Source organism: Triticum dicoccoides, chromosome 6A (genome assembly GCF_002162155.2).
Source record: "Triticum dicoccoides isolate Atlit2015 ecotype Zavitan chromosome 6A, WEW_v2.0, whole genome shotgun sequence".
NCBI classification, from domain to species: domain Eukaryota; kingdom Viridiplantae; phylum Streptophyta; class Magnoliopsida; order Poales; family Poaceae; genus Triticum; species Triticum dicoccoides.
In genome coordinates, this window is record NC_041390.1 from 480612558 (window position 1) to 480630865 (window position 18308).

An 18308-nucleotide genomic window follows, 5' to 3' on the forward strand; every position below is an offset into this window, starting at 1 on the left:
TAGTGGAAAGATCTCCGTGCGCACCCCAGAGTTCGAACCTTAAGGGTCTGCCGGAACCCGAAATCCAACATTTGGCGCGCCAGGTAGGGGTGCGCCGGAATCCACCTTCTACCGCTTCGTGTCCCATCGCGTCATCATCACCATGTCCGGCGACCAGGCGGGCAACCCAGATCCATGGGCGGCGTGGCCCGCCCGCGCAGAGCCGCTCGCCTCGGGCGACCCCGTGCCCCAGGCAGCTCGTGGTCCGCAGGGCGCTGCGGGCTGCGGGCGACGCGGACAGGCTTCGACAGCTCTCACACCGCGGCAGGCGTGGTCGGCAGCAAGGGCCTCCAATCACGCCGCGACCACGACACCGTACATCCGCCGGGAGCAGGCGAACTCGAGGGCCGCGCTCACGGTGGCCCGAGAGCTGCTGCAGTGCAGGCTGCTGGAGGGCGGCCGCGACGTGCTGCTGGAGCGGATGGCAGACCTCCTGGGCTTCGCCGCCTTGGGGGCTCACCCCTTCTGCACCCAGCTCCCATCTCAAGCCCAGGGCGGCCTGCGCGGGGGCTCCGCGCATGCCCGTGGGCTCCAAGGCTAACCCAACACCGGCGAAGCTGTTGGCACCGGACCGGCGGTGGCGCTGCCCCCGCTCCCGGTCCGCGAAGAAGAAGGACTCGACGCGACCCACGGCCCCAGTGGACAGCCACGCTACCACCCCACGATGGGCGCGTCAAGCAGGACTGCATGGCACGCGGAGCACTATGGCGTGGCCTTCGAGATGACGGCGCCAGAAGAATACGTGCCCCTCATGATGGACCAAGGACACCCTCACGAGGGCGAACAAGGCTCGCTCCTCAGCCCAAGCTGGGGGACGAGGCGCCAGAAGCTGAGCCCTTCCAGGAGCCCCGGGACGGTCCCACTGGCCACGCTAGAGGCAACGATTATCGGGTACCGCTAATTCCTCAGGAGTAGGCATACGCTAATCATGGATCGCAGGAGGTGCAGGTCGCCACAGCGAGCAGCTGCCCCGCTCCCACAGTCTCCTACCCCTCGGGAGGAGGGCGCAGGGGGCTGCAGGAGAGGGGCCGAGATCCGACATCACCACCGCGACGTTCGGAGCAAGGTGTTCTCAGGAGGTAGGCCCTTTGCTAGGGAGGTGCCTCAGGGCCTGCCCCTGGCGGAGGACCCGTGGTCGTCGGGGGAACCGCTGGCGACTGCTCTACCCCATCGGCGGCGTCCTGGTTTCCGGTCGTTGTTGATGGCACTAGAGTGTGGCGCAAGGCGGGACCCTCGTCTGGCAATATGAAGCAAGGCCGGTACCTGTGAAGAAGGCCCAGTGCCTGTGAAGCTCGCCGCCCCCGTGACACTCTCACGTAATAATGAGTGGCGCTGTACACGCCCCGGAGTCTCAGGGGTGCCGGCCTCAGGCCCTGGGGCTCCCTCCCACGCCCAGTGGTAGCACTTAGCTCCACGCTGGTGAGAAGACGTCCAAGACTAGATTAGGTGCCGGACGCGGCCTTTTGTCTGCTTTCGTCGCTTTTCCCTTTGGTTGTCACTTTCCCCCGCTGGATTCAAGTTGGATTCGAATTTGAGATTTGCGTGTGTTCGGGGAAGGGGTGCTTAGTCTTGTTTGAGCAATTTCTCGCGTTTTGATTACCAGTTCGCCTCAGCTGCCTCCCCTCGTGAGCCCCTCGCGAGCCGGGTCAGGCCTAGCTTGCGCGCAGCCCAGACTGCCGCTGCCGCGTCCTCTCAGGAGGGTTTTTTACTACAGATCCTACGGATTCGATCAGGGAACACTCGGGACACCACAGCCTCCCACAGGCTACCTCAGGGCCCGCACGGGACGAAGGTAAACTAGCCAACCAGCGCGTCGCTTAGCCAACCACTTGGGGCAGGCGCATGTGCAATGTAACATCTACTAATACGATGAACACAAGTTTTACATGAGGGGTTCCCCCTCCCAAAATGCTCTCACAGCCATCAGGCCAAAACCTGAGTTCTATTCATGCATGGTAAGGAAACAGGAACGATGCATGATCAGTCGGATAAATCCCCCAATGCGTCCTCAAGATGCCAGGAAGTGGCGGAGTCATCACGGTGCCCTGTGAAGAGAAGGACGTGGTGTGTTCCCTGGAACGAGCCTTTCAGGCCGCATCACTAGAAGACCCGGATCGCGGAAGCAGGAGGCTTCTCGAGACCACCCCCAAGAAGAAGAAGACATCGTCCGGCCCGGCCCCTCAGGGCCCGCGCCTGCCCAGGGGGAACCTCCTTCCATCGCATAGGAAAGCGCGCCCGACGCCCTCCTCAGGCAGGGCTCGGGGGCTCTCCCCTGGAGGGCCACCGACCTGGCTAAGGTCACAAGGGAGGCGCTTGGGCACCACATGGAGGCGTGTTTCGAAGCACGTTTCCCTCAAGAAGGAGTAAGGCAAGGAGGGCCAGACCCTTAGGAGTTCGTCAGCAAGGCCATTCAGGAGCTACAGGAGTCAAGAGTCATGAAAGGTGGCCGCCGCCTACCAGCTGTGGCTCCCCATCCAGGCGAGGATGGTGGGTTGCACGTCTGCATCGACATACCAGGGCTCAATCGAGTCGTCTCTCTGGAGCGCCTCTGGCCCTCACGAGTGAGGCGCTGCGAAGGTCCACCCCACAGCTACGTTCGCATGCCTTACGGCTTGCCGAACGCTGCTGCCATGTACCAGCGCCTCATGAGGGGCATCATGGAGTCTCAAGAGGCCAGGCATTCCGCAGCCCTCGCGGAGATGGAGATGATCCGCGAGGAGCCACCAGCGCCTCCGGAGCCTCCTGAGGCCCCTGGGCCTGGGGGCTCGTGAGGATCGGCTTCCGCAGCCCACCGAGTCTGCTACACCAACACTCCTTCGTCCTCAACATCATCAGGTGACATCTTTCAAGTTTCATTTCCAGCTGGGAGCGCCCCCCAGGGCTGCATTATTCCCAGGCCGCGTGGGTCCGTCCTTGCGGCATGTATCCCTTTTATTTCATGTTGTTAGCTTACTTTGTTGGGGGCGCCCCACAGGCTGCATCATCCCCAAGTCGCTCGGGCCTGACCCAGTGATGTCCGCCTTCCCAGCATCTATTTGAATGAATCCACTCCTTCGCGGCTAATGTGTTTGACCTAGTTGCCCGCTCAACTGACGCCAACTGACATAGCTGCTCCCAAACAGCACGACGCTTGCGCATGGGTCCGTCCCTGCAACGCCGACAAACCTGAATGGCTGAGCTCTCGCCGCGTCAGCCCCGCATGGCGCCACCTCGTCAAGCCTTCAGTGCCTCATCGCCCCCCGGAAGCAACCAATGGCTGACTGTCAATTGTCATGGCAACCCCTCGTTCTTTCTATGATGGGTCTACAGGATCTCCTAAAGGAGCTGCGTCAGGCGAGGCCCTTGCGGTGTCTCCTTCACTCTCATCCGCGCGAACCGCTTGCACGTTAAAGGGGGTGTGCCTGAGCATCGCGACTCAGGGCTCCTACTGGCTCTCCAGCCCTCACCCTCTGGCCTTGTCCACGGTATCACGACCTGGCATACCAGCGACGGCTGAGACTCGCTCGAGGGCCGGGACCCGAGGACGTAGAGCAGAAAGGGGAGCAAAGGCGAGAGGGGAAGGACACGCAAGGACCTCGCCGAGCAACCTCACGCCTGCCGATGCACGGACCCGGTGACACACCAGAGAGCGGTCCCTGATTCTCGAGATAAGTCACCACCCGAAAGCACCAGCTACCGTGGCACCATCCCCGCACCTAATGCAATCCCGTGTTAGCGATGCCGCTCTCCTTTCTCACCAAACGATGGCTGCTTGAGCGCCAAAGGGGACCTCCTGAGCATCGCGACTCAGGGGCTCTTACCGGACCCCGGGTCGCTCACCTCTTGGCCTTGACCACGGCATCGTGACCTGGCATACCAGCGACGGCTGAAGCCGCCTTGGGACTGGGACCTGTCGGCGTAGAGCACCAAGCCCTCGTGAGGTTCGAAAGGGAGAACTGAGCTAAGACGGAATGAGCAACTCGCACAATTCTACGACAAGGGTTATATTAACAAACAGGATCACAGGCACCTTACAAGCCCCCACGGGACGCGTCTTTGATTCCTTGCAGGGAACAGATCCTAAAAGGACGCTAACTACACGCGCCCTTGCAAAAGACGCCATCGTCAACAGCGGGCCGTCAAGCACCGGCACCAACCCCATCCAGATCAGAGTCGGTGACGGCCTGACGAGCCCGCCCTGCTCCAGGAGCGCGCCGGCTCGGGGGCTCGTAGCTGTCGTCGCTCGTCTCCGGAGTCGCGAAGAGCTCGCCGGAGTCGCTGGACCCTCCGCCACCTCCGCCGCCTGAGCAGCCGCCAAGGGAGCGGTCGGCGGGCCCAGTCCTCGCCGTAGCAGGGTCCCGACCACCTCTCCCGGGGCAGCACTCTAGCCGGCGCCAGTTCGCATCGAAGACCTTGAAGAACATCACTGAAGCACCGTCGTACTCCAAGTGGATCGCGAAGGTGCCTCTTGTCCTGCAAACCCGGGCGATTTCGCTCCAGCCTTGAGTCATGAAGACCTCGCCCGGGGCAACGACCGTGACCTCTGCCTCGGTCGCGAGGGTGATGCAACCAAAGCTCCAGGAGTTCTCCCTGCGGGATGATGGAGGCGAAGAAGGGAGGAAGGCGAATCCAAGACTGAGAAGGCATGGCGGTGTGGAGCACAAACTCTCGGGAGGAGCCCTCGGTGTGGACCCCAGGGGGGGGCCCACACCTTCGTGACCCGTCAGCGCCGACGGCGGCGCCGCCCGTGGCGATCGGCATCGGTTCCTTCAGAGCCCTCGATGTAGGCATACAAGGAAAGCGGGAACCCCGGCGGTGGCCGCTCGCACCAGGGCCTCGACACCACCTGATGGGCCCCCTCGTCCCGGCCGCGGAGGGCGAGCCGTTTCTTTGGCGGGAGCGGGTCTGGTTCCTCTCGGGGAGCCTTTCCCTTCTCTGCCGCCGAGAACCGATGGATCGGAGCCATCGCAGCAAGACGGAGCAAGGACCGGGAAGAAGGATAAGCAAGAAGGGATGGACTGGAAGAGTGCGCGCCATTCCGTACTTATGGCCGGCGAAGGCCAACCGCCGACCTCCACGATCGCAGGTAATCATGACCCGCTTTGCATGCAGGGACTTGTCCAATCCGTGCAGTTGCCGAGTCGCCGTGGGGAAGTGGAGACGCCCACGTCCAATCAACCGCCACGCGGCGCCCAAGGCCACAGGCTGTTAGGGCCCGTGGCGCTTCGCTCTTGCCCTTTCGCCTCCCTACACGGCCAAGTCCGGGCGCGCCTTGGGCCCGGGGGCTACTATCAGCGTTCTGGGAACGGGGGTCCACAGACTTGCCTGCCTGTGGCCTGCGGCGTGGCTCAAAAGGGGCCCCAGCGCGGTCCATCTTCATCAACACATACCCAAGACCCTCGCGAGGGGCCAAGCCTCGCGGGGCGGACGACACGGAGCTTCCTCAGACACGGCCTCATCAGGCTGGCTCGCGAGGAGGCGGAGAGATCAAGGCGGGGTACCTCACGAGGTGCCCGTGACGCAAGCCATGACGACCAAAGGCGCCAGGCGGGCGCCAGACGCGCAGTGTCCTCCTTTCCTCTTTGGTGCAAAGGGAGCAAGCGCAGGCGAGAGCATCAAGAAAAGGCACCCGTTTCGGTGCAACGAGACCAAGACCAGTCCAACAGCAGGGAGGAAGTCATTGTGGAGCCCAAGCCAGCGTCACCACCAGAGCCTTTGGCAAGCGAGGACCAACTTCAGTCAGGATAAGTGTACCAGATGTTCCCCTTCAAAATGGCCAATTGTTGGCGCCCTTCCCGCTCAATATTTGGGAAGAGGCCCAGGGCCTTTGCCTATAAATAGGACTAGCCACCCCCAGGGCAGAGGGGCAATCAAGGAGGGAGAATCTAGAAGCCAAGAAAGAAACAAGCTAGGATAGGATCGAGTAGCATCACAGAGAGAGAGAGAGAGAGAAGGGCGACTGAACTCCTCCCAGCAGTTCATCCCCCCAGCCAAGAACAAACCCTCGTGAGGCTGTTCTTCCTTGTATTGCTCATCATCATCAGCCCAAGGGGCAATCCACCACACCACATACTGGAGTAGGGTATTACACCACAACGGTGGCCCGAACCAGTACAAACCATGTGTCTCTTGTGCTGTTCTTTCCATAGCTTAGATCTTAGCGAGGCGGAGGGGTGCAGGTAGGTAGAAGGCGAAATGTCCGCGCGCACCCCAGTGTTCGAACCTCAAGGGTCTGCCGAAACCCAAAATCCGACATTTGGCGCGCCAGGTAGGGGTGCACCGGAATCCACCTTCTACCGCTTCGTGTCCCGTCGTGTCGTCATCACCATGTCCGAAGACCAGGCGGGCAACCCAGATCCATGGGCGGCGTGGCCCGCCCGCGCAGAGCCGCTCGCCTCGTGCGACTCCGTGCCCCAGGCAGCTCGCGGTTCACAGGGTGCTGCGGGCCGCGGGCGACGCGGACAGGCTTCGACAGCTCTCACACCGCGGCAGGCGCGGCCTGCAGCAAGGGCCTCCAATCACGCCGCGACCACGACACCGTACACCCGCCGGGAGTAGGCGAACTCGAGGGCCACGCTCACGGTGGCCCGAGAGCTGCTGCAGTGCAGGCTGCTGGAGGGCGGCCACGGCGTGCTGCTGGAGCGGGTGGCAGAGCTCCTGGGCTTCGCCGCCTCGGGGGCTCACCCCTTCTGCACCCAGCTCCCATCTCAAGCCCAGGGCGGCCCGCGCGGGGGCTCCGCGCGCGCCTGCGGGCTCCAAGGCTACCCCAACGCCGACGAAGCTGTTGGCACCGGACCGGCGGCGGCGCTGCCCCCGCTCCCGGTCCGCGAAGAAGAAGGACTCGACGCGACCCATGGCCCCAGTGGACAGCCGCGCTACCACCCCACGGTGGGCGCGTCAAGCAGGACTGCGTGGCATGTGGAGCACTACGGCGTGGCCTTCGGGATGACGGCGCCAGAAGAATACGTGCCCCTCATGATGGACCAAGGACACCCTCACGAGGGCGAACAAGGCTCGCTCCTCAGCCCAAGCTGGGGGATGAGGCGCCATAAGCTGAGCCCTTCATGTAAAGCTTGTGTTCATCGTATTAGTAGATGTTGGGAGCTGGGGGACGGGCCGCCCTGGGCTTGAGATGGGAGCTGGGTGCAGAAGGGGTGAGCCCCCGAGGCGGCGAAGCCCAGGAGCTCTGCCACCCGCTCCAGCAGCACGTCGCGGCCGCCCTCCAGCAGCCTGCACTACAGCAGCTCTCGGGCCACCGTGAGCGCGGCCCTCGAGTTCGCCTGCTCCCGGCGGGTGTACGGTGTCGTGGTCGCGGCGTGATTGGAGGCCCTTGCTGCCGACCGTGCCTGCCGCGGTGTGAGAGCTGTCGAAGCCTATCCGCGTCGCCCGTGGCCCGCAGCGCCCTGCGGACCGCGAGCTGCCTGGGGTACGGGGTTGCCCGAGGCGAGCGGCTCTGCGCGGGCGGGCCACGCCGCCCATGGATCTGGGTTGCCTGCCTGGTCGCCGGACATGGTGATGACGACGCGATGGGACACGAAGCGGTAGAAGGTGGATTCCGGCGCACCCCTACCTGGCGCGCCAAATGTCGGATTTCGGGTTCCGACAGACCCTTGAGGTTCGAACGCTGGGGTGCACGCGGAGATTTCGCCTTCTACCTATCTGCACCCCTCCGCCTCGCTAAGATCTAAGCTATGGAAAGAACAGCACAAGAGACACAGGGTTTATACTGGTTCGGGCCACCGTTGTGGTGTAATACCCTACTCCAGTGCGTGGTGTGGTGGATTGCCTCTTGGGCTGATGATGATGAGCAATACAAGGAAGAACAGCGAGGAGGAGTTCAGTCGCCCTTCTCTCTCTGTGTGTGTGTGATGCTACTCGATCCAATTGTAGCTAGTTTCTCTCTTGGCTTCTAGATTCTTCCGTCTTGATTGCCCCCTACCCTGGGGGTGGCTAGTCCTATTTATAGGCAAAGGCCCTGGGCCTCTTCCCAAATATTGAGCGGGAAGGGCGCCAACAATTGGCCATTTCAAAGGGGAACATCTGGTACACTTATCCTGACTAAAGTTGGTCCTCGCCTGCCAAAGGCTCTGGTGGTGACGCTGGCTTGGGCTCCACAATGACTTCCTCCCTGCCGTTGGACTGGTCTTGGTCTCGTTGCACCGGAACGGGTGCCTTTGCTTGATGCTCTCGCCTGCGCTTGCTCCCTTTGCACCAAATAGGAAAGGAGGACACTGCGCGGCTGGCGCCCGCCTGGCGCCTTTGGTCGTCATGGCTTGCGTCACAGGCACCTCGCGAGGTACCCCGCCTTGATCTCTCCGTCTCCTCGCGAGCCAGCCTGATGAGGCCGTGCCTGAGGAAGTTTTGTGTTGTCCGCCCCGCGAGGCTTGGCCCCTCGCGAGGGTCTTGGGTCTGTGTTGATGAAAATGGGCCGTGCTGGGCCCCCCTTTGAGCCACGCCGCAGGCCGCAGGCAGGCAAGTCTAGGGACCCCCGTTCCCAGAACGCCGACAGCCGCCTACCTCGGGAGCTCCGGCCTGCGGCCCGGCTTCAGGGGCACGCCTGCTCCTAGCGTTAGAGCCTCAGGAAGGGTGTTGGATCGCAGAGCTCAAGAACTACTTAATGCAAGGGACCCTGCCGGAGAGCGAGGAGGAGGCAGAGCGTGTAGCGCAGCAGGCCACGGCTTACTGCATCAAGGATGGGGAGCTCTACCGAAAGCGACCAAATGATGTGTCCCTACGTTGCATCTCTAGAGAGCAAGGGAAGGAGCTGCTGGCGGACATACACAGCGGAGACTCTGGGCACCACTCATCATCGCGAACCCTCATCGGCAAGGCGTTCCGCAGTGGGTTCTACTGGCCCACAGCACTCAGCGATGCCGTTGAGCTGGTGAAGGCTTGCGAGGCCTGCCAGTTCCACGCTAGGCAGATCCATCAACCGGCGGGGGGTCAACAAACTATACCCCTCTCGTGGTCGTTCGCAGTTTGGGGGCTAGACATTCTAGGCCCGTTCCCTCGGGCGCCAGGGGGCTATCGCTACCTCTATGTCACTGTGGACAAGTTCACCAAGTGGGCTGAGGTTGAAGCTGTCCGCATCATCCCAGCAGGCTCCACAGTCAAGTTCATCAAGGGTCTCGTGAGACGGTTTGGGGTGCCTAACCGCATCATCACCGACAACGGTTCGCAATTCACTAGTAATCTCTTCAAAACGTATTGTGCTAACCTTGGAACGCAGATATGCTACACCTCGGTGGCGCACCCCCGGAGCAACGGCCAGGCCGAGCGAGCCAACGCGGAGGTCCTGAGGGGCCTCAAAGCCAAGACCTTCAAGAAGAAGCTGGAGGCTTGCGGCAGGGGCTGGTACAACGAGCTCCAGTCCGTGCTGTGGTCTATCCGCACAACCGCGGCCAAGCCGACTGGCGAGACCCCATTCTTCCTCGTCTATGGAGCAGAAGCTATCCTCCCTCATGAGGTCAGGCGTCGCTCCGCGTGGGTCCTGGCGTTCGATGAGACGCAGCAGGATGCCATGTGGGGGACGGATCTCGTGCTGGGGGAGGAACGCCGTCGAGATGCCGCGCTACGAGCGGCAAGGTATCAACAGGCGCTGCGGCGATACCACTGCCGCAACATCCGCCCCAGAACTCTTGAGGTAGGGGACCTCGTGCTCAGACGGGTTCTCTCCAGGGAGGGGCTGCACAAGCTCTCTCCCATGTGGGAGGGCCCATTCAAGGTTGTTCATGTTTCCAGGCCTGGCTCCGCGCGCTTGGAGACCCCGGAGGGGGTACCCGTCCAGAACGCGTGGAACATTCAACATCTCCGGAGGTTCTATCCCTTAGCGAGGCCTAGCGCCTATGGAAAGGCCCGGTGCCTGTGAAGAAGGCCAATGCATGTGAAGCTGCCGCGTTTTGAGAAAGGCCCGGTGCCTGTGAAGAAGGCCAATGCCTGTGAAGCTGCCGCGTTTTGAGAAAGGCCTGATGCCTGTGAAGAAGGCCAATGCCTGTGAAGCTGCCGCGTTTTGGGAAAGGCCCGGTGCCTATGAAGAAGGCCAATGCCTGTGAAGCTCGCCGCCCGTGACACTCTCACGTAATAATGAGTGGGGCTGTACACGCCCCGGAGTCTCCGGAGTGCCGCCCTCGGGCCTCGGGGGCTCCCGCCCACGCCCAGTGGCAGCACTTAGCTCCGCGCTGGTGAGAAGACGTCGAAGACTAGAATAGGTGTCGGACGCAGCTTTTTCATTTGCTTTCTGCAGTTGGCTTGTCCGTTCCTGTTTGAAGTTTACTGGAGCTATTGCCATCCCAGGCTTGTGATTTTTTTGTCCTTTTCACTCACTCGCCTCGTTTTCTCTCGCAAATCTCGCGAGGGAGGTTCGCGGGCGCCCTCGCGAGTGTTTTCTGCCCCGATCGTTTGAAGCTTTCCTGTCCGGGTCCGCTGCGGGAGCACCCCTCCTAGTCCATGCCCCACGGGCATCACGACACGAGCGCGGGACCTGGGCCGATTGCCCTTGCAACCAGACCGAAGGCTACTCCTCCTGCTAATCCTTGCAGGACATGAAGCGTGCGGCGAGGCATCAGCCTCGGGAGGCGAGGACCGCATCAAGCCCCACTGAGCTAAATAATCCCCGCATATGGGCACGCGGCATGGAAACATAATGCAGAAATAGCGGAAGCAGCACAATGATTAACAACAACAGTTCTAACACGCCCCCATAGGGCCCTATACTACCTTCTTTTTCTGCGCGGGGAAAGAAGAAAAACAAAATGGGCACGACTTTCTCGGCACCAACTTGTGGCGAAAGCTCGAGCTGCCTCTGGGGGCTCAGGCGGATGCCTCCTCTTGCTTCACCGGGGCGCGACGGCGGGCTGACCCGCTACCTTCACCCAGGCGGGCGCGACGGCGCGGGGGCTGGTCGTGGCCACCGCTGGAGGAGCTGCTGCTTGAGAAGGAGTCACCAAAGCTTGGCGAGCCCCAAGCACCGCCGCCTACACGCCTGCCGCCGTCTTCATCCTGGTCAGCACCGGGGATGGGCAGGCGGCCGCGATCATCGTCTTCGGGGCAGCACCCAGCGCAGCGACCGTATTCCCCGAACACCCTCACGTAGAGGGTGGCGTCGCCATCGAATTTGAAGTCCAGGGTGCACCGCCGGCTAAGGCCGCGCGCACGGGTAAACGTTTTCCAGTCACGGATCAGGACTGCATCCCCAGAAGCGGAGACCTCCAGCGAAGCCCGGGAGGCCCTGCTGCAGCAACCATCTGCCTGAAGCCAGAGGCCGCCCCGAGCGCCGGCCGGCAGTTCACCTACGAAGAAACAGGAAAGCTGGAGCCAGGTGCTGGTCGGGTCCGCCAACGACACGACGAACTCCAGCAGCACCTCCGCCGAGCGAAAGCGCAGCCTGGAGGGCCTCGCGGCCACGGCGTGCCTCCCATCGGCAACCGGGCGCTCACCACCGCGCAGGGAACCGCCTCCATGGCCACGGGAAGCCACTACAGGGAACGCAGGGTGCTTGCGAGGGCGGCCCCGGCCGCGCTTGGTCGGTGGGGAGTCTGGCCCAGCCGAACGAGCTTTTCCTTTCTCCGCGGCCGAGAATCTCTTCGGCGGAGCCATGGGAATGGCGAGTAGCCAAGAAGAAGAAAAGGAGTAGCAGGAAGGGATACGCTAACAAGGCTCGCATAGTCCCGTATTTATAGCTGGAGAAGGCCAACTGCCGACCACCATGATCGCAGGTAATCATGACCCATTTCTCTGCATGCAGGGACTTGCCAAGTCGTGCGGTTGCCGAGGCGTCATGGGGAAGCGCATACGCCCACGACCAATCTGTCGCCACGCGCCCCCAAGGCCGCGGGCTATTGGGGTCTGTGGCGCTTCGCGCTTGCCCCTTCGCTTCTCTGCTAGGCCTAGCCCGGGCGTGCCTCAGGCCCGGGGGCTACTATCGGCGTTCTGGGAACGGGGGTCCCCAGACTTGCCTGCCTGCGGCCTGCGGCGTGGCTCGAGTGGGGGCCCAGTGCGGCCCAGCTTCATCAGCTCAAACTCAAGACCCTCGCAAGGGGCCAAGCCCTGCGGGGTGGACGACAGGAAGCTTACTCAGGAGCAGCCTCATCAGGCAGGCTCGCGAGGAGGTAGAGAGATCAAGGCAGGGGCACCTCGCGAGGAGCCCATGACGCAAGCCATGACGATCAAGATCAGGCGGGCGCCAGGCGAGCACCGGCCTGTGCAGTGTCCTTGTTTCCCCTTCGGTGCAAAGGGAACAAGCACAATCCAAGGCATCGGGCAAAGGTTACCATTCGGTGCAACGAGACCAAGACCAGCAGAGCGGCAGGACGGAGGTCATCGTGGAGCCCAAGACGGCGTCATCACCAGTGCTTTTGGCAGCCGAAGACCACCTTTGGTCAGGATAACTTGTACTAGATGTTCCCCTTCAAAATGGCCAATTATTGGCACCCTTCCCGCTCACATTTTGGGAAGAGGACCAGGGCCTCTATAAGTAGGACTAGCCACCATAGAGGGAAGGGGACCCGGACCAAGTAGAACATACCACACCAGCTCAAGAACACCTCTCGTGAGGCCGTTCTTCCCCCTGTATTGTTCATCACCAGCCCCCGAGGCAATCCACCACACCACACACTGGAGTAGGGTATTACACCACATCGGTGGCCCGAACCAGTATAAACCTCGTGTCCTTTGTGTGTTCTTCTTTCCAGCCTAGATTTCTTGCGAGCCATAGAAGCGTGAGTCGGTGGTGGAAAGATCTCCGTGTGCACCCCAGAGTTCGAACCTTAAGGGTCTGCCGGAACCCGAAATCCGACAGAAACTCTCCCTCGACCTCAGCTGGATCTAGAGTTCGTGGGACGTCACCGAGCTGAACGGGTGCAGATCGCGGAGGTGCCGTACCTTCGGTGCTAGGATCGGTCGGATCGTGAAGACGTACGACTACATCAACTGCGTTGTCATAACGCTTCCGCTTACGGTCTACGAGGGTACGTGGACAACTCTCTTCCCTCTCGTTGCTATGCATCACTTAGATGGATCTTGCGTGTGCGTAGGAATTTTTTTGAAAATGACTGCGTTCCCCAATAGTAAGGTCTTTGGCTGGTTGGTTGGATGCAAATGATGTTGGACCGCGGACACGTGAATTCATCAGGGTTTGCCACATCCCTCGGCATGCCCATTCTATGACCAGGAGCAGGAAAGTATTCAACACATCCTACTCTAGTATGTGCTTGCTCGTGAGGTCTAGACCGTAATCCTCACGCACTGGGGCAAACCAGGATGGATGCCAACAATGGATGATCATGTGGTGAGCTGGTGGAGCAGCAAGGAGGACCAGGGGTTGCTGACCAGAGATATGAGGACACTTGTGATGCTTGTCTTGTGGAGCATCCGGACCAGAGATATGAGGACACTTTTGATGTTTTCGGTGGTGCTACCCCTAGGGCGATGACGAGAGAGTGGCGAGGTTGATTAGGTTAGGGAATCTTGTACATGGGTGAAGATGTAGCGAGTAGTCCGTTTTCCATTTTTCAGTTGTCCCAGCTTGTGAGGGTGTTGTTACGGTTTAGATTGTTTTGTCTTGGCCAGCTTACCTTTTCCTTTCCTTTATGTTACTGATGTGCCCAGCTTTGACGTATCCTTGAAGATACGAGTTTCTCGATTACACGTCAATTTCTCTTTTTTCTATGTGGGAGGCGAGTTTTGCTACACTTACCTGAGGTGAAGTGGTGAGGAGAGTTACGTGCTGATTTGGCAATGCTTAATTGGGCATTAGTTCTGGCGCAGGGCCCGCCCTTAAATGTGTGTGTGGGAGAGGGGAGGGGGGAGGGGGGGTTGATTGGACGAGACTTGCCTGCTCCCCGCGCGTGTGCCCATCCGTGCTCCCGCGTACGTGGCTTAATTTGATTGGAGCAAAATAATGCCCGGCCCTACTCCCTTAAAATCAGGGGAATGATTAGATTAGAAAGGAAAAAGGAAAAAAAACAGTCGTAAGATGATATGGGAGCACGGATGGGAGCATAGGGAAGGAGCAGGCAAGCCGGATCTGGGTTGATTAGGTGAAGAAGAGGTCTCGTAAGCTTACATACCATAAAAATTTACGTAAGTGTACCGTTTTTTTAAACATAAGTGTAGCGTTTTTGGTGGGAGGCACATCAATTTCCTTATAGAGGCGATACTAACTCAAAAGTGATTTAAAATGATGAAAAACAAAAAAGGGCAGCCCCAGTGCATGTAGCTCCCGCTTGCGCAGGGTCTGGGGAAGGGTCCGACCACTTTAGGTCTATTGTACGCAGCCTTTCCCTACATTTCTGTAAGAGGCCGTTTCCAGGACTTGAACCCGTGACCTCATGGTCACAAGGCAGCAGCTTTACCACTGCGCCAAGGCTCCCCTTCAAAATGATGAAAAACAAATGACGTAAAAATACTAGAATATATTTAATTAAATTTTAGTTCATTCGGATATACAGTACTACATACGAACCTCGAGAAGTAATTAACCTGCATTACAGAGATGGTACCATTTTGATCTTTAGGTTCCACACTACGCCAGGCACCCACCTAACAATACACAAATGAAACCACAGACGAACACCACTGTGCATACATATCCTACACACAAACATCACCATCACAGACACGTGAAGCAAACCTAATAACGCAGCAGACACGACCGCGCACGCGGCCGTGCGTGCTCTATCAGTCTATCTAGCACTGGTCCTCCGCTAGCTGCCTGAAGTTTATGGGCGCTGCGAAGTGCAGCGAGCCGTTGTAGATGGCCGCGGCGGCGAGCTTGGACGTGGCGTGCGTCGGGTGCAGCAGGTCCCAGAAGAGGTACTCGTGCCGGTTGTCGCACAGCGTGGCGTTGGGCGTGCAGCCCGACTTGCCGTTGAACTTGCCGGAGCCGCAGCACGCCATGGTCACCTCCTTGAACCCTGCAAAAAACCAAACTCGCCATTCTGAATTGAAGTCTGAACTTTTGGCCTGACAAAGACATTTGTTATAAGTTAATGTACCTAGTCTTTGGGGGTGCTTCATGATGCTTTGCACGACGGCGTGGGAGCTCCCGATGGAGTACTTGAGGCCACCCAAGCTGACGCTGAGGCCATGCATGGCGTCCTTGACGCCCTTGTTGAGCCCACGGGTCAGCTCGTTGAGGACGTCGATACAGGCACCGAGAGGGTGCAGGCTTCTCGGGTAGGGGCAGCACCCGATCGGCGGGACGTCGATCACGGCCAACTTCCTCGCCCCGAGGCCGAACAGAGCCTGCCATACAGTACATTCCGGTGAGATCTTACATCTTATCGCAATAACTTCACATGATTACTGTATGGTAAACAAATATATACCTTCACATGATTTTTGTACTGCGAAACCAGGTTGGCGGTGAACAGCTGCATCTGCGCGGCCGTCGGCGTGCTGTTCGCCGAGAAGAAGGCGAAGATGTCGTTGCCGCCGGTGCTGATGACAAACAGGGACCTCGACAGCACGGTGTCGGCCGCCTCTTTGCCGATGCGCGCAGAGATGTTGCATCGCAGAATGGCGAACTGCTCGACCTGCTTGCTCATCGAGACGATGGAGTCACCCTGCACGAAATCGTGGCTCTAACGTTACTGGGCATGCGTAAATTAACAGCGCAGCAAGTTCACTAACTTTGGGTAGCGTCTACCATTCATGCCGAATGGTGAGCTACCTCGAAAACAATGAACTTTAGGTACCGTCTTACCGTCGTGTCAAGAACGCCTGATCCTGCGGAGGCGAAGTTTGCTCCCAGCAGCCCTCGCGCGATCTGCCTGTTGGTTCTGTTGGCCACCGAGAGGAACGGCGGGGGGCTGCGCTTGAAGCCCATGTTCAGAGCTGCCAAGGTCGACAGAGAATTTTGGTCACCAGTTGTATACCAAACACATGCTACTTTAGAAATTGTACCCCATCGATCAGAACATCAGAGTTTTCATGGAGATTGAGTGGTTGTCATAGTTGTTGACTCGAAAATAATTGGGATCGTCTATCCATCAGATAATAAATTTGCATCAATCACTTTTACTACCGGCCGTCGGATCAGGGATGAACGGCCAGATCTCCTTATTCCTCCTCCAACCGTTCATGTTCATGTTCTTCCTTCGTGCAGCCCCCCTCCGATCCAGCCCTAACCGCTTGCCACCGCCTCACGTGGCCAGTGGCTATTGCCACCTTGTCCTTCCCTCGAACTCCCCCCACCGTCGTGCTGGTCGTTGCCCCAGCCATCCCTCTAAGCCCCGCGGCACCGGTGAACAACTCTGGTGATCCCCTGCACCCCCTTCCCCACCCCTTAGATAGATAATGGGGATGTTGCTTCCCCTAAAATAGATAGTGGGGTTGATTCTACTCTGGCAAGGTCTAGCTTCCCCAACGCGTGCGCTCAGGAAAAATGAAGGAAGAAGAAAAAAGTGACTGACGCAACAAAAAATTCAGGTACCTAAAAAATAGCAAAACCTGAGAATTTTTGTTTCAAAGGTCATACCTCTTGCTACGAAAATCCAATGAAATTGCAGTGCAGCAAAGCAATCCATAAAATTTTTAGTGTTATTTTGGAACGGGATTGCTAAACCTCAATCGACTGAGATATAACGAAGTCTCAGTCGATGTTATATTCATGAGTTTAGGTGGAGATCCGTGTAAAATTTTTCTTTTTTCTTTTTCTTTTTTCTTCTAAGACTTGGTTAAGTATCATATCTAGCCACCCATTTTGTAAATCTCAAATAGGCTTTAAAAGGGGGGGAATCCTTGAACCAAACAGGCCAAATACTGAAACAAACGCATGTCTGCAATTTGTGCACGCTCTACACCGAAAGATGCTCCACCCGCAGAAAAAAACGATACAGTGTACTCAGACTGTCTCATTTATGCGCCCTGTGCAAACTCGTCAGTGGTATGCGCCAAACGATAGTACTCTCGAAAAGAAAGACCGGTCCCTTCACTGCACTGCGGAACGCTGCCACGCTCTCTTCATCGCGTCGGGAAGCGAGACGCGGCCACAATGATTACGTGCAGGCCACTTCTCTCTAGCATTTGTTCTTCAACTTTTTTCTACTTTCTTTTTTGAGCGGGAAGAAACCTTTTTCTACTTGCATGTTAAAATGAGTCAGCACCCCACCTGATCAAATTAGACAAAAAAAAACCCACATATAATGAACTTGCTCACGATCACACATGCTAGGAACGGACGGAGGCACTAGATTCAGTTCCGGCTGGCACCCTCTCAGTCCTCTGTTTCCCGTCAGCTTCGCGTTTGATTCGTCGTCCACAATGAACTGAAACGGCCGATCCAAGCTCTTGTCCGCCAGATAGCGCACACCAATTTCAGAGGCGATGTATATCGTGAGACGCAGAAAGGGAAGCTCGAACGCCTGGCAGTTCACCAGTTGGGCAGCTATGCAGACGTGGAGCCGACACCGTAAGCTACTCCAAGCCGGTGTAAGCGGCAGCTAAGCTACTCCACAGTGTTCTATGCAGACTTGCGAGAGAGACATGCAGAGAAGGGCGGAGGACATTTTTTCAGGGCGCGCGCACACACACGTACCTAAGAAGTCGATGCCGTTGAAGCCATTGCTGAAGCGGCCGGTGGGGCGCGAGGTGGGGAAGTCGACGCCGTTGTGCGGGAAGTTGGCCCGCGGCACCGCGCTGCCAGGCAGGTAGTTGTTGCTGCCGACGTCGGCCGTGGAGTCCCCGAACACGTACATCGCCGGCACCTTCGCTGGCGACGCCTCCGCCGCCGCGCAGATGAGGGCCGCGAGGGCCAGCAGCACCGGCACTATCCGCGCCGCCGACGCCGTGGCCATGGCTGGAACTGGAAGGTGGTGGCTGTCTGACGACACTCAACTCCGCTAGCCTAGAGCCGCTCGGTGCAGCACTGCGGTGTACTTGATGGCTGGCTACACTACCTTGTTTCTTTAGCTTTGGGAGAGGGCCGCCGAGTCTGGCAGGCTGCGCACTTTAAAGGGCGGAGATGGCAGTGGCAGGCTATAGTGGAACCGTTTAAGATCGGTAGGGTACCGATAAGGCGTGGCACGGCACTAGCGCTGGTAGTAGGAGCAGTACAAAGTTGGCTTTGGTAAAGAAAGACGCCACCGCCATGGCCCCTCGACTTGACAACGCAGTCATCGTCGACGGAGGGCTCGCTCAAGTGTATATTCTACAGTGCATGTACTACTCATGGATCTTGTTTTCTGTTGCCGCGGAGGAACTGAAATGGGAAAGAACAAAAGCAGGGATGGGATGGCGATCTTGTACTACGTCGAAAGGAACATCTCTCGACATACTTCTCCAGCCAACTT

General features: G+C 58.8%; 1 protein-coding gene across 1 annotated transcript; it reads right to left on the minus strand.

The window, feature by feature from the left end:
• Nucleotides 1-14409: 14409 nt before the first annotated feature.
• Nucleotides 14410-17976, minus strand: LOC119317391 (GDSL esterase/lipase At5g55050-like). The gene is made up of 5 exons (XM_037591836.1): nucleotides 17555-17976; nucleotides 15722-15852; nucleotides 15345-15581; nucleotides 15012-15261; nucleotides 14410-14930 (listed from the first exon to the last, which is right to left on the minus strand). The coding sequence occupies exons 1-5, from the start codon at nucleotides 17811-17813 to the stop codon at nucleotides 14704-14706; spliced, it is 1104 nt and encodes a 367-aa protein (XP_037447733.1). The 5' UTR covers nucleotides 17814-17976; the 3' UTR covers nucleotides 14410-14703.
• Between the last annotated feature and the right edge of the window lie 332 nt (nucleotides 17977-18308).